We start from the raw sequence: 15,674 nt of genomic DNA on the forward strand, positions 1-15,674 counted from the left end.
ATGACATTAATTGTTAGTCCAATAAAAAAGGTATCACCTAATACTGAAGAACATATATATATGTGTGTGTGTGTATATACAGTATATATATATATATATATATATATATATATATATATATATATATATATATATATATATATATATATTTGAAGCAGGGGGTCCCCGGAGCTGAAGCCTGTTAATTTCAAGAAAGTATCTCCAGAAGCAGGGAGTCCCCGGAGCTGAAATTAAAGGGGTTCATCTCTGGGGACCCCCTGCTTCCGGAGATACCTGCGAATTAGGTGCCGCTCTTCTCAGCTACCAGGGTTCACAATATGTCCGTTGTTCAGAGATCTGAGACCCTGCAGGCCAATAGGAAGCCGTGGCGTCATTGGTGCGGTTTCCTATTGGCCCATGTGATGCGGAAGCTTGAAACTTGAAAGCCCTGCTTGCTGAGCCGCAGCAGCTACCGGGACCTTCTTTGGAGGTAAATATCTCTGGAAGGGGGTCAGCTACAGAAACCCCCTGCTTCAACTATATATTTTAAAAATATATAATGACCACTTTCACTAAACCGGGTATGGCCTAGGGTTGCCAGGTGTCCAGTATTGAACCGGACTGTCCTGTATTTGGATACTCTGTCCAGTAAAAAATTAGAGGTAATTCTAGACATGTATGTGTGTATACCGGTATTACCTCTCTGGGTGTGTATGTGTATACCGGTATTACCTCTCTGGACGTGTATGTGTATACCGGTATTACCTCTCTGGGCGTGTATGTGTATACCGGTATTACCTCTCTGGGCGTGTATATGTATACTGGTATTACCTCTCTGGACGTGTATGTGTATACCGGTATTACCTCCCTGGGCGTGTATGTGTATACCGGTATTACCTCTCTGGGTGTGTGTGTGCATACCGGTATTACCTCTCTGGGCGTGTATGTGTATACCGGTATTACCTCTCTGGGTGTGTATGTGTATACCGGTATTACCTCTCTGGGCGTGTATGTGTATACCGGTATTACCTCTCTGGGCGTGTATGTGTATACCGGTATTACCTCTCTGGGCGTGTATGTGTATACCGGTATTACCTCTCTGGGTGTGTATGTGTATACCGGTATTACCTCTCTGGGCGTGTATGTGTATACCGGTATTACCTCTCTGGGCGTGTATGTGTATACCGGTATTACCTCTCTGGGTGTGTATGTGTATACCGGTATTACCTCTCTGGACGTGTATGTGTGTATACCGGTATTACCTCTCTGGGCGTGTATGTGTATACCGGTATTACCTCTCTGGGCGTGTATGTGTATACCGGTATTACCTCTCTGGGCGTGTATGTGTATATCGGTATTACCTCTCTGGGCGTGTATGTGTATACCGGTATTACCTCTCTGGACGTGTATGTGTGTACACCGGTATTACCTCTCTGGATGTGTATGTGTATACCGGTATTACCTCTCTGGGCGTGTATGTGTATACCGGTATTACCTCTCTGGGCGTGTATGTGTATACCGGTATTACCTCTCTGGGCATGTATGTGTATACCGGTATTACCTCTCTCGGCGTGTATGTGTATACCGGTATTACCTCTCTGGGCGTGTATGTGTATACCGGTATTACCTCTCTGGGTGTGTATGTGTATACCGGTATTACCTCTATGGGTGTGTATGTTTATACCGGTATTACCTCTCTGGGCGTGTATGTGTATACCGGTATTACCTCTCTGGGTGTGTATGTGTATACCGGTATTACCTCTCTGGGTGTGTATGTGTATACCGGTATTACCTCTCTCGGTGTGTATGTGTATACCGGTATTACCTCTCTGGGCATGTATGTGTGTATACCGGTATTACCTCTCTGAGCGTGTATGTGTATACCGGTATTACCTCTCTGGGCATGTATGTGTGTATACCGGTATTACCTCTCTGGGTGTGTATGTGTATACCGGTATTACCTCTCTGGGTGTGTGTGTATGTGTATACCGGTATTACCTCTCTGGGTGTGTGTGTATGTGCATACCGGTATTACCTTTCTGGGCGTGTATGTGTATACCGGTATTACCTCTCTGGGTGTGTGTGTATGTGCATACCGGTATTACCTCTCTGGGCGTGTATGTGTATACCGGTATTACCTCTCTGGACATGTATGTGCATACCGGTATTACCTCTCTGGGCGTGTATGTGTATACCGGTATTACCTCTCTGGGCATGTATGTGTGTATACCGTTATTACCTCTCTGGGTGTGTATGTGTATACCGGTATTACCTCTCTGGGTGTGTGTGTATGTGTATACCGGTATTACCTCTCTGGGTGTGTGTGTATGTGCATACCGGTATTACCTCTCTGGGCGTGTATGTGTATACCGGTATTACCTCTCTGGGTGTGTGTGTATGTGCATACCGGTATTACCTCTCTGGGCGTGTATGTGTATACCGGTATTACCTCTCTGGGCATGTATGTGTATACCGGTATTACCTCTCTGGACATGTATGTGTATACCGGTATTACCTCTCTGGACATGTATGTGTATACCGGTATTACCTCTCTGGACATGTATGTGTATACCGGTATTACCTCTCTGGACATGTATGTGTATACCGGTATTACCTCTCTGGACATAGTGACCTCACCAGCTTGAGGGGCTGCGGGATTTCCCTGAGCAAGGAGAGAGCAGGGCTGTTGCTAGGGGGCTGAGGACCTTCCTCCATCCCGATTGGCTGCATTACCCAGCAGCAGCCAATCAGGAGGAGGTGTCATGAGCCTGGGGGTGGGACCAAGGAGAGGAGGAAACATCATGGAGCAGAGAGACGCGTGTGTGTGTGTGTGTCTCGAGCCTAGAGCATATCGCACCTTTCACTGTGTCCAGTATTTTTGGAGAAGCCACCTGGCAACCCTACGTGTACCACTGTTGTTCAATAAAATGGCTGCAGCTCGTGTGGATCTACTGGTGTGGTGGCGTGAAGCCAAAGGTACGTCACATTTATCTACCGACTTTTCAGTGACCGCTCTACAGCTTTAGCCTGATATTACTCAGCATTTTGTACAGCCAAGCCCTAGTTATGGAAGTAAAGAGCCAGCAACCCAATAATAAATGCTCATTTCTAAACATTGTGCAAATGGATCAACAGTTTGCTCTTTTTCTTCTTTCTTTTTTTTTTTTACTGAGCCAAAACACCTTCAGAATTACTAAGAAACATGAAAAGTTCATTTTTGCTTTGACATTTTTTGGCCGGCAAAACCGTATTCAAGAATGAAATGTTAATCTGGAATAAAAAAACCCCCAAATAACGTGAACTGTAGGAAGGAAAGTAAGAAGCGGGCTGCTTTGAACGTGCATGAAACGAGAGAACGGCTGCCAAGTTTCCACAGCCAGTTTAAACATCGTTAGATTTAGCTCTATACAAGATGGAGCAGTATATTCACAATTAAAGGTGCAGTTGCCCCCAAAATGTGAACGCGTGCTTAAAGTGATACCCTTTAAGCCGGGGCTAGTTTTCCAAAGGAGCCAGATCTAGGATGGCCATATTTGTCCCTGCAAAAACCGAAACAAATGCTGAGATTGGCGTTTGCCAGCCACTTATGCGCATGCGCGATCAGCACTTGCTGACCACTCATGCACGCTAGCGCATGCGTGGCCAGTGCAGAGAAATACCGTGACAGTGGCCAGGAAAGTCGGAACCCAGGACAAACGGCGAAACACCGGGACGTCTGGTCACCCTCGCCAGATCTGAAAACATTTAGAAGTAGAAGGGCCAGAACAGAGGTTCCCAACCTTTTTTTGGTTAAGGAACCCCATGTGAAATTCTGAGGAACCCCAACCCTCTCTAATAGCATGTCTAAGATCAGACGAACTGTAAGGAACCCCAACCCTCTCTAATAGCGCGTCTGAGATCAGATGCATTGTAAGGAACCCCAGCCCTCTCTAATAGCGCGTCTGAGATCAGCTGCATTGTAAGGAACCCCAACCCTCTCTAATAGCGTATCTGAGATCAGCTGCATTGTAAGGAACCCCATCCCTCTCTAATAGCGCGTCTGAGATCAGATGCATTGTAAGGAACCCCAACCCTCTCTAATAGCGCATCTGAGATCAGCTGCATTGTAAGGAACCCCAACCCTCTCTAATAGCGCGTCTGAGATCAGCTGCATTGTAAGGAACCCCAACCCTCTCTAATAGCGTGTCTGAGATCAGATACATTGTAAGGAACCCCAACCCTCTCTAATAGCGTGTCTGAGATCAGATGCATTGTAAGGAACCCCAACCCTCTCTAATAGCGTGTCTGAGATCAGATGCATTGTAAGGAACCCCAACCCTCTCTAATAGCGTGTCTGAGATCAGATGCATTGTAAGGAACCCCAACCCTCTCTAATAGCGCGTCTGAGATCAGCTGCATTGTAAGGAACCCCAACCCTCTCTAATAGCGTGTCTGAGATCAGATACATTGTAAGGAACCCCAACCCTCTCTAATAGCGCTTCTGAGATCAGCTGCATTGTAAGGAACCCCAACCCTCTCTAATAGCGTGTCTGAGATCAGATACATTGTAAGGAACTCCAACCCTCTCTAATAGCGTGTCTGAGATCAGATGCATTGTAAGGAACCCCAACCCTCTCTAATAGCGTGTCTGAGATCAGATGCATTGTAAGGAACCCCAGCCCTCTCTAATAGCGCGTCGGAGATCAGATGCATTGTAAGGAACCCCAACCCTCTCTAATAGCGTGTCTGAGATCAGATGCATTGTAACTTCTTCTGTATTTTGTACAATTTAAAAAATAACCTGAATATTGCAGGGAATCCTTTAGGGATGCCCGGGGAACCCTGGTTGAAAAAACACTGGGCTAGAAGCTTATTGTAATATAATTTAAAGCCATGAAAATGATTGTATCTCAACATTTTACTAGCATTTATAACATCTATACTATTTATATTGACATTGCCTTAAAGGAGAAGTCCAAGTGGCCATTTTATTTTCTTCATGTTTTTATTTAGTGTTATGTAACCCTCCCTGCCCGGTCCCTACGGAGGATACATCAGTGTGGCGGTGTTTTGGACACCGGCATTGATTTAGCTTGTCTCAGGGGTAGTTAGTGGTCGGCTGGGCGATGGAAAAGATGGGCGCCAGGAGTTTTGTAGTTATAAACAGGACAGGCTTCATTGATATGTCAGTAGCTACAGCTTCTTCTCCAGGTGCATTACTGCATCCCTGGAGAGGCACATCTCTTGAACAGGTTACATGGACAAACATTTATGATGGCTTTTCTGGTAGTACTGTACAACCGTTTATTTCAGGGTCCCTGCTTGAGCTACCCTGTGTATCCTGTCTGGTCTCTGTATAACTTTACTCTCTCTACTCTGTTTCCTGATTGGGGTAACAGAGATCATGGTCCACTTGAATTTGCTCATCTCATTCCTTTGGGGGCGCTCACCACAGGGATATACTGGACCTCCTCATTCCCTTGGGGTTGCTCACCACAGGGACAGGCCTTTAGGCATAAGCCTACTTCTCTATCAAAATAGTCTCAGAGCTACAGATAGTGCAACTCCTATGGGACACAGGCCTCCCCTCTGGGAGCCTGTACTGCTTTGACGCCTACATTTTTAGGGAGCCAGTCTTCAAGGGCTCTTCCCCATCTATCAAAACAACAGAGGGGCTACTACCCTAGACGACCTTATTACATAACTGTATACTTGCATATTTACAGGTGAGACCCCCCCCCCCCCCCCCGCTGGCTCTCCTGCTGGGATCTGAGAGTTCTTCTCCCCTCCCATTTATAACCTCTCTCCCACTCCCTGTCTCTAGGCAGAAAAGGGGTGGAGCTTAGCCTCTGCCGAGTCACCTTAGACCAGGTGACCCATCCCGCATATTCCACAAGCTCGGTGTGACCAGGCCACTGCTTAACTACTTTCCAACATACTATCTAAGGGGGCAGGTATTCAATATCTAATTCCTTCAAACCCTTTAATCCCTTAAACATCTGGTAATCCCAAGGGGGGGGGGGGGTTACATTTACATAGGGTTGAAGCAGGGGGCCTCTGGAGCTGATCCCCATTCATTTCAGCTCTGGGTACACCCTGCTTCCAGAGACACTTACCTCTGAAGAAGGGGGTGCCGGTATCTCGGCAAAGTTTAAAGATCAAATGTCACATGGGCCAATAGAAAGCCGCACTGGAATCCGGGGATCATCAGAGCTGAAATTACGGGGATTCAGCTCCGGAGACCGTTTGCTTCAATCCTGTGTAAAACAAAAAAAAAGTCGCTTGAATTGCTTTCATTTACAAGTCAGTGTGAAAAATAACACTTAGATCCCTAGCTAACTAGTATGGAATTAGCAAGAGCAGAGAGTCCAATTCAAGGCTCTCCATGGGCTGCATTTGACCAGTCGAAGAGCTCGGCTTTAATCCTTTGAGTGCCGGAAATGCTGCAGCACCAGAGTACCACAGCCGCTCCGGCAAGTCGCGAATCACGATCACATGGCCGCTCCTCAGAGAGGAATAAGTATGAGGTAGAAAAGAAGCAGAATGTCCATAATGTAGCCCCTACGTCATTTTTACTCACAAAAACAGGCCCAAAGCCTGCAGTAGTATCCCCATGGCAAACTCTGCTGCTAATTCTAATTTGGTCTTACTTGGCCCACAAGAGAGACCTCATTTCCACATATACTTCAAACAACCTTATCAGAGAAGCTTATCCTGATCTTCTCTGAAAATATAGCGGGAGCGCTCTGATTTTGTCCGATGTGTCCCAGCTTGGGATTTAGTGAGCGTCCACAGGAGTAATGATTATCCGAATCCGTTAGGATTGCATATATGCGTATGTGCATGTATGTACAGTATGCATTGGTGTGTGCATGTAGGAGTGTATGTATGTAGGGGCGGATTGTAGGTAAATACTGGCCCGGGCGATTCTTTGAAGAGAGGCCCTCCTCCTGCAGCGTCACGGCGTCATTTGATGTCGGGTCACCATGACAACGCGACTGCTGGAGGAGATGTGGCTCTGGAGAAGGTAAAACACCCCCCTCTCACTCACTCCGACACACACACAAAATACACGCACACTCTCTAACCTTTGAGTGGGGAACCGGTCCGGGGAACTCTGCAGCTCCAGCCTCCAGTCGGGAGGAAGTCGGATCTCGACACCAACATTAGGAGGGAGAGTATTGCAGGTGGTCAGGGAGCTGGGGAGTCGCAGCATCGGCCCACCGGGACAACCCCAATCGCCCAACAGCGCATTCCGCCCATGTATATATGTACCCACGATTAAATGCGTGTATGAGCAAGCCTTACTTTGTGTGTCTCTTACGGCCCTCTACTGGGCCCCTCCAATCTATTTCCCTAAATAACCCAGCCTTATACTGTATGTATATATATATATATATATATATATATATATATATATATATATATATATATATATATATATATACCATAATACTGAGTTAAGTTATGGTGAGTAAAAAAAGTGACAAAAACCCTCCACAGGAAAGCAAATATGCAAATACAACTGTATGCTCATCTGCATGTCTTTTATATATATATAAATCTATATATATAGATATATATATCTTTTATTTATAAAGCGCTAACAAAGTACGCAGCGCTTTACAAATTACAATACAATGTCAATAAATTAATGATATTGTTCTATGTATCTCTCTGTCATTTGTATCAAACAATAAACACTACCTGATCTGAGGTGAAATAATCCTCATTATCAGACAATTAGGCGTCGAATGAATACACACAGTGTAGTAGTGTATTTATCCCGTTTGTGTTTGAATAAATGCAGCCGTTCCTTACCTTTACGGCAGTGCAACTATCCAAGCTGCCGATCGATCCGTTCTCCCATGTTCAATTGGTCCTGCCTCCCGGGGCTCGCAATATGGCCGCCTATTTCAAAAGAGGAAGTGCTTTGGCTTCCTAAATGGTTGCTTTAGCAACCCCAGGAAGCATAATACATTAAAACTCATTTTAAAAAGGGATTTTTAAAAAAAATGCAATAAGTAGTATCTAATACTAGAAAACTGATTATTATTTTTTTAACACTTTGGATTTTGAATATTGTTTTTGTCACAAGACAGACCTTTTGTGATTAAACAAAAATGCCACCTTTTTTACCCACCCCATCATTATTTCCGCCATTTGTATTATCGTCGCAGACGATTGCGTGGGCACGCCGCAGGCATTCCATAACATCTCGCCAACATGGCTATCGGCCGTGCTCACAATGGCTTTAGCAGGGCCTCGGAAGCTGGGAACAGCCATGGAAACATGCTCGCTTTTTATGCAAATGCGTGTTGGATGTTTTTTCATCTTCTTCTGGTCGTTCGACAGCTGTAAAAACAATCTCGTTTCCATCCTCCAATGAAAAGGGGCCGTTCTAGATTTAAAACGGAGCCTGCCAGACATTTGGCAGAATGAAAGGAAAGCTTACTTTTTTCATTTTCTTCTCTCTCTTTTGTTTTTTATTAGGTTATGAATCAAGTGGAACGTTCAGAAATAATAGCCGGGCTGTTGAATGATATTGCCAGCTCATTGTTTTAGATTTTTCCGGCTGCCTTTGCTATATATTTCCGAACATACGAGAGTGTTATAGGCTGCCTGCAGACTTCTCTTTAATGTGTGTAGACGTCAAAATGACTGAGCCACTGATTGAGCCGCCTGTGCTGAAGCAGGGGTATTCTGAAAACCTGACCTGTTGGTGGCCCTTGAGGACTGCAGTTGGCCACCCCTGGTCTAAAGGGAAGATCGTTAGTGGAGTTTGCGCATTTGATAACCAGGCAGTTTTTGGACTTATAACCTAATTGTGTTTGCTTTGTACCCATTACCAGCTTCACGAAACAGAATCCATGCAGGTTGCCGCTTGTATATAAGGTTAAGACCCCGGTATCGGCGCTGCAGGCGTGCCTGCCAGGCTGGCGGTGCGGGCAGCCAAGGTCCCCGGTCTGCAGTGAGCTGCAGGGGTATACAACAAGCGACAGAGAAGCCCAATGCTACATCCAATATGACAAAAATACATAGTAAAGTACTTATATATTCTCTTGAAAAAGGGTAATTTAGTTTAACCCTTTGGCCAAAGTATTGTAAGCCTTTGGGCCACGACAAGGCAGACCCTGCCACAGGTCCTAACACTCCCAGATAAAATACTTCTATTAGGATTAAAATTCTCATTTATCTCTCTTAGGAGGGAGAAAGACAACATTGGATCTATATCCAGTAAAATGAAAGGAACCTGCTGACTTGGGAAGTGGGGAGGGGCTTAAACCCTGGGAAGGAGGAGCCACTAACCTCCAACAGCTGAGACCAGCTGAAAATAAGTTAACAAACACACAAAACCCCAGCAAGTTCTTTTCTGTGTGAGCTGCAGGGGGAAAGAATGGGAGTGTGGTGGGGACGTGGCGGGGGGTGCAGCCACGACGTCACCCAGCAGGTTTGCCGTCATTGACTGAACCGCCGGGGGGGGGGGGCGTGACCAGCGCTCCATCGCGAGTTGTATGCACAGATTTCCTGTCTTCGTGGAAATCTGTTCGCACAACGCGGCGGGTAACGCAGCATGTGGCCCCGGTTCCATTGAAGGGCGGCTCTTGTCCCTGCCGTGCCCACTATGGCAGCGGGGACCTGGCCTAAGGAGTCCGTCCAATGTAGTATGTTAACAAAAAATATAGACATATGTAAATAACTTGATCGTTTAACCTAATTCCATAGAAAGATTAAAGTTACCGTTTTACTTATTTATAACTTTGTTTTGCTTTGGTCTGGGACACGTAATTCAGCATATCAGAGACTTACTTTTATCTCAGGGGTCTCAAACTCAGTCCTCAAAGGCAACCAACAGGCCAGGTTTTATGGATATCCCTGCTTCAGCACAGGTGGCTCAATCTGTGGCTCAGTCTTTGACTGCACCACCTGTGCTGACGCAGGGATATCCATAAAAGCTGACCTGTTAGTGGCTCTTGAGGACTGAGTTTGAGACCCCTTGTTTATCTGTATGACTAATGATGCCATCCTAACTACTTTGAAGACGAGGAACAAAACCAGAAGAACAATTTACCTGTGGCTTTGAGGACTGGAAAACAGTCTGACCATCCAAAGACATTAGACAAAGATTGTAAAAACTCTCAGAAGCATGGGTTTACCATTAGGGCTGCCAGGTGTTCCGTATTGAACTGGACTGTCATGTATTTGGACACTCTTTCCAGTAAAAAATTAGAGGTAATTCTGGGCGTGTACGTGTATACCGGTATTACCTCTCTGGGTGGGTATGTGTCCAGTATTGCCTCTCCGGACATAGTGGCCTGACCGGCTTGGGGGGCCACAGGATTGTACTTAGCTGGGCTGTTGCTAGGGGCTGGGCAGCTTACTTCACCCTAATTGGCTGCATTACCCGGCAGCAGCCAATCAGGAGGAGGTGTCAGGAGCCTGGGTGTGGGGCCAAGGAGAAGAGGAAACAGCATGGAGAGGTGAGAGGGGTGTGTGTGTGTGTGTGTGTGTCTTGAGCATGTCGCACCTTTCACCATTGTGTCCAGTATTTTTGGAGAAGCTGCCTGGCAACCCTATTTACCAAGGAAATGTTAAGTTTAACAAATGACTGAAAATGTCTTATACGCGTCTTATTTCAAACATTTTTACAGATTCACTTTTGATCTTGGAGGCGCTGGACTCGTAACGACTCGTTATCTTCTCATTGCAGATTATTGTAGCAAAGTCACCCGTCGCTCCCTTCGCGGGGTTCGTGTACACGATTCAGGCTGCAGGGCTTGTTCTTCAAGGTAAGAGAAGTGCCAAATTATTTCGAATACCTTGACAGACACTCACATTGTGGCAGACAAGCCAGGTTTTAATACGTATCGCGAATTACATGGGAAACACATTACCAAATACATTGTAGCAATAAGAATCCTGTTGTACGTATGCATATGTATACATATCTACTAAGTAGTGCTATGGCCCCAAGACACCTTCAGATGCTGGAAGACGCCCTATGGCCCATTCACTTGAATGGGCTATAAGGTGTCTCATGGAATAGCACCACTTAGTAAATCTGGCCCTGTTTGAAAATGTATTTCTAGTGTAACATTCTTGATGAAATATCAAGAGCAGCAAGTTTATAGAGGCAATCTAAGGGGCACGTAGCATCTTTTTAATATATATTTTGGTTTTAATATACAGCAGGGCCCCGGGTATACGGCGGGTTCCGTTCCAGGGCCCTGCCGTATAATGAAAATCGCCGGAAAGCGGTTCCGGCGCTTTTCAGTTCTCTGCATGCACAGAACGGCCTTTTTTGCCGTTCTGCGCATGCGCAGCCTATGGTATGCGCGCACAGACAGCGGTCTGCGCATGCGCGCCGGGCACACCCGCCCGTTCTGCTCATGCGCGACTGCGGTTTAAAGAGGGCGGCCCCCGTCTCGGGCCCGCCGTCTAAGCGGAACGCCGGATAATGAAGCGCCGAGAAGCGGGGCCTTCCTGTATGCAGCCTTTTATCACCTTTATTGACAACTAATTACCTAAGCTGCCAATCGATTCGTTCTCTTGTGATAAATCAGCACAGATCCTGCTTCCCAGGGTTCACTAAATGGCTGCCTTTCAGTTTCAATCAATCCTTCAGTCAGTGTAACTCAGCAGTTACACTATATTCTTATATTACTAGGGTAACATTATCTATTGTTCCAGTTTGCAGCTCAAACTGCTGGGAATATTGGCAACAAATTATGAAACAGGGAAAGTGTTGCAAAGATCTTGCACAGCTGGGGAGGTGGGCTAAAACTGCTATAGAAATAAAAGGATGCTCACTATATTAAAATGCATTAACAAATGCCATGAACAGTTGAATAAAATAAAAATATATAGTATTATCTAATACTACAGAACTGATTGATTCTTAAAAAACACATGTAGGATATTGCATGGACTGCCCCTTTGAAAAGGCGGCTTCTGACTCTGACGCCTGTCTTAGCTATCTGGATAATGATAAAATGTGTCTTCTCTTGTCGGTTGGCCATAAGCAGACAAGATATACACAAACCCTTTGCTTCTGCAGGAGCTTGCCACACGTTGCAGTGTGACGCAGAACATATCGCTCTAGCAGCAAAGTTACATTTCAGATCGATGTGCCACAGTCTTGCATTATAGCCCTTGCACTCCTTTAGTCCTCACTGTAGCGGAACAATTATGTAGTGGGGCACTAACTGCAGTCAGAGGCCTGATTTGAATTTGACATCTTCCTCCTACGCGTTTTGCTCCCAGCTGGGAGCGAAACGCGTAGGAGGAAGATGTCAAATTCAATAAATACTTTTTCTTCAGCTCTGCGAGTGCCCGCTGCCTTCCTTCTATTGAAACACAGTCCTGTGTACCATCTTATATGTTGGATAACAAAATAAGAGATTCCGCTCAGCTTTCAGTGTGTCATGCGGATTTCCTACGTACACACACTATTTATGATATGAAATCCGGTTGTAACATTTTAGTCCAGGACATGTGAAGGTGAGACTCCATTGGTGTGTATGTGTATATACAGTAGGTCTAGATAAAGGTACATGCTGGGACAGAAACATTGGTGTTGTACGAATATTGTAATTTGGGGATTAAGAGTACTGTACAAGCTATTAAATCACATCCCTTCCTCTGACAAGAACTTAAAAAGGGATCAATTTAGATCAGGGGTGGCCAACTCCAGTCCTCAAGGTATTAGGGGTATCCCTGCTTCAGCATAAGCAGCTGAATCATGATTGAGCCACCTGTGCTGAAGCAGGGATAGCCTTCAAACCTGACCTGTTGGTGGCCCTTGAGGACTAGCGTTGGCCACCCCTGTCTTATTCCCACCTCAGGCATGGATCAGTTCTGCCTTCTGCACTCTTTAATTAGACACACACAATCTTAGCGACCTCAAAACCCAATCCCACAGTATTATAGTTCTGTATATTGAATTGTGCCAGCTGAATCGCTCCTGGGAAAGGGACCTCCGATATACAGCCCCAATGCACATCCAATATGGCAAATTATTTCGTTCATTTCTATATCTTTTTTTTTTTTTCTTCTCATAAGTATGGGCCATTTAGTGCCATCTTTCGGCCAAGACCTATTGAACTGCAACTGCGTCAAGGTAACGCTTTCAGCAGGTCCCTACACTACCAATTGTATACAGTGTCCTTTGTATTTCCTCTACTATATACTGTAGATAAAAGAGAAAACAAAACAAGGATAGACTGTACTCCATATCGTGGGATGCATAATGTGTGTGGTGCCTAAGGGGTTAACATGTAGGTGCAATATCTGTGCTATGTGTGAGCTACAGTGCAGTTAAAGGTATGCCTACCCCCAGCGCCCTACTCTATGCTTTCATACCTAGATATTGCTTCAGGCGTTTCGGTGTTCCTTCCCCTTGGCGCCCACCTTGGTCACCCCGCCCTAGTCTCTCCCTCTGTGCCACTACGGGCTAGTGCCATGTGTCCTCCTTCGTGCCATGCTCCTGCCAGCATTGTGTGCCCTTCCCTCCCTCTCCCAAGGCTAATGGGCTTACCCACCATGCCATGCTGCCCGCTCCTAGGGTTCTTTACCAGATAGTGACGTTTGCCTGTGCTGTGCACGACCTCCCCGCAAGCACGCATCAGCAGTCTGGCACAGTCCTTTTGGGGCAATCTGTCCTTCCTATCCCCTATTCATAACATTATACTTCTTGGGGAAAGACCAGAAGAAGGGAAGTTGATATACAGTATATAAGTGGGAAATGGTGCTCAAAATCGCATGTAGACTCTATCCAAAATATAAAAAATATTAATATATAAGTCCATCAATATCCAGATACCATAATGAGTGTCAAGAGTTTGCCCTTGATATCTTATTTTTACCACATTGTTGGCTGTGCTCCGTTTTCACCCATTACTTCCAGAAGAAGGGTAGCCATGGCACCTCACAGGTTTGCCCCACAGGGTTTTTTTTACCATTCCATCGTGCCGATGTAACAACAGTTTAGGCCTCAAACCTCACAGCTGATCTCTGCCTTCAATTATCAAACACTTCACCAGTCGGAAAACCAGAATCCACCATCCATTATTCCTTCTCTTATATTCTCTTCCCCTTAGTATGGGACTCATATACTTCCCCCCGACACATTCTGTGATAGGTAAGAAAAAACAAAGCTTCTAATTCAACAAATTGTTACCAAATCAATCGTCTTTTCATCTACGTACCCACGCAGCAATGGAAAAATGCCCTACATTCGCACAAATACTTTTGCTTATAATAAGAAGACGCGCTTGATCTCCTACCAAAAGTTTCACAAAGCTTAGCCATAGACCACACATTTGTAAGTAAGTTTAAGCTCCATCTTTTCAGAACCAAGACATTGTGGAAGTAGAAAAATTAGGTGATAATATTTCCCATATTTATAGTTCTAATTAAAATGAGAGAGAGAGAGAGAGAGAGAAAAAAAATACACTTTGAACCCATTGCCTGGCATCTGAAACACACAACTGGTGGGATCACAAGTCTTAACGTTTCTTGTTAAGTTGAAACATTTTTTAATAAACTACACGTAGTCCAGACTCATTGGACACAAAGTATCAAATATTGATGTGGTTTCTCTTCTAATATGTATCCTCTCTTTTTGGCCAGGGATGGATAACTCCTCAGAAGGTTTTAGTTAAGTTAATATGGGAATATTTTAGCTATGTTTTGGGAAATTGCTTACATCACTCATTACACAAACCACATTAATATATTAAAACAAATGTCACCAGAAAATATGCATGGAGTTATCCATGACATTTTCAATCGTGCTCCTACTTATTTCGGGCCGTGATGCCTTCTAATGGACCAGCATAACTGTTCTTTATGAACATCAACAATTGAGACCCGAGTCACAAATCTCTTAAGAAGTGCACGCACAACTGAAGGATTAGTCCAGGGGTGGGCAACCCCAGTCATCAAGAGCCACCAACAGGTCAGGTTTTCATGATATCCCTGCTTCAGCACAGGTGGCTCAATCAGTGGCTCAGTCGAAGAAGCCACCTGTTGGTGGCCCTTCAGGACTGGAGTTGTCCACCCCTGGATTAGTCCAATGTTGGAACCAACGTATGTTTCTCTTAGGACATTATCGCTACTAGAACTCTGCAATCTATTAAGTATGCTCTGGGATATGAGACAGACATTTCTGTTGAAATAATTACCAGTTGTATACAGTGCAAACGAAAAAAGTATGCGCACAGCGCACCAGGGATTAGCGTACTTCCATCATTTTAATAAGATCTCAATGGATCTAACAAGTTAAAATACCAGATAAAAGGCAGTATAAAAACTGAGTGACACAAAGTTATTAAATTAAGCACCCAAAATAAATACAAAAGAAGTTCACGTAAAGTGAAACTACTACAAAATACATACAAGATTGCACAAATACTGTAAAGTGCAATGAAGACAAGAAAAAATGCAAGTGCAATGCATAGAAAGTGCAATGACACAGATACAGAGTGTCTACCCAGTAGAGTAACCACAATGATCAAAGCAAAAAGTACCAAATATAAATCAACAATCATGAAACCAATGTAACCATGAATATAGAATGTAAAAGGGGGGCCACAGAGGGGGCGGACAGTACTAACCACAAAGTGGCAAGCGGGTCGCAGAGGGAGCTGCTGTAAAAACAGTCCAGACTGCAGCTTCTCTACGGCAGGGTACATTCACCGCTGGAACTTCCTGGT

The 15,674-nt window shown here is 44.9% G+C and overlaps 1 protein-coding gene across 2 annotated transcripts in view; it reads left to right on the forward strand.

Moving 5' to 3' along the window:
- The window catches only part of LOC142502470 (DNA repair protein RAD51 homolog 2-like), a 481,442-nt gene that overhangs the window by 162,662 nt on the left and 303,106 nt on the right, over window positions 1-15,674 (forward strand). For both annotated transcript variants that reach the window (XM_075613500.1, XM_075613501.1), the window contains exon 4: window positions 10,670-10,748. In XM_075613500.1, the coding sequence (XP_075469615.1) occupies window positions 10,670-10,748 (79 nt within the window). The remainder of the gene's footprint in view (window positions 1-10,669; window positions 10,749-15,674) is intronic.

This window comes from Ascaphus truei, chromosome 9, assembly GCF_040206685.1.
Source record: "Ascaphus truei isolate aAscTru1 chromosome 9, aAscTru1.hap1, whole genome shotgun sequence".
NCBI lineage: Eukaryota > Metazoa > Chordata > Amphibia > Anura > Ascaphidae > Ascaphus > Ascaphus truei.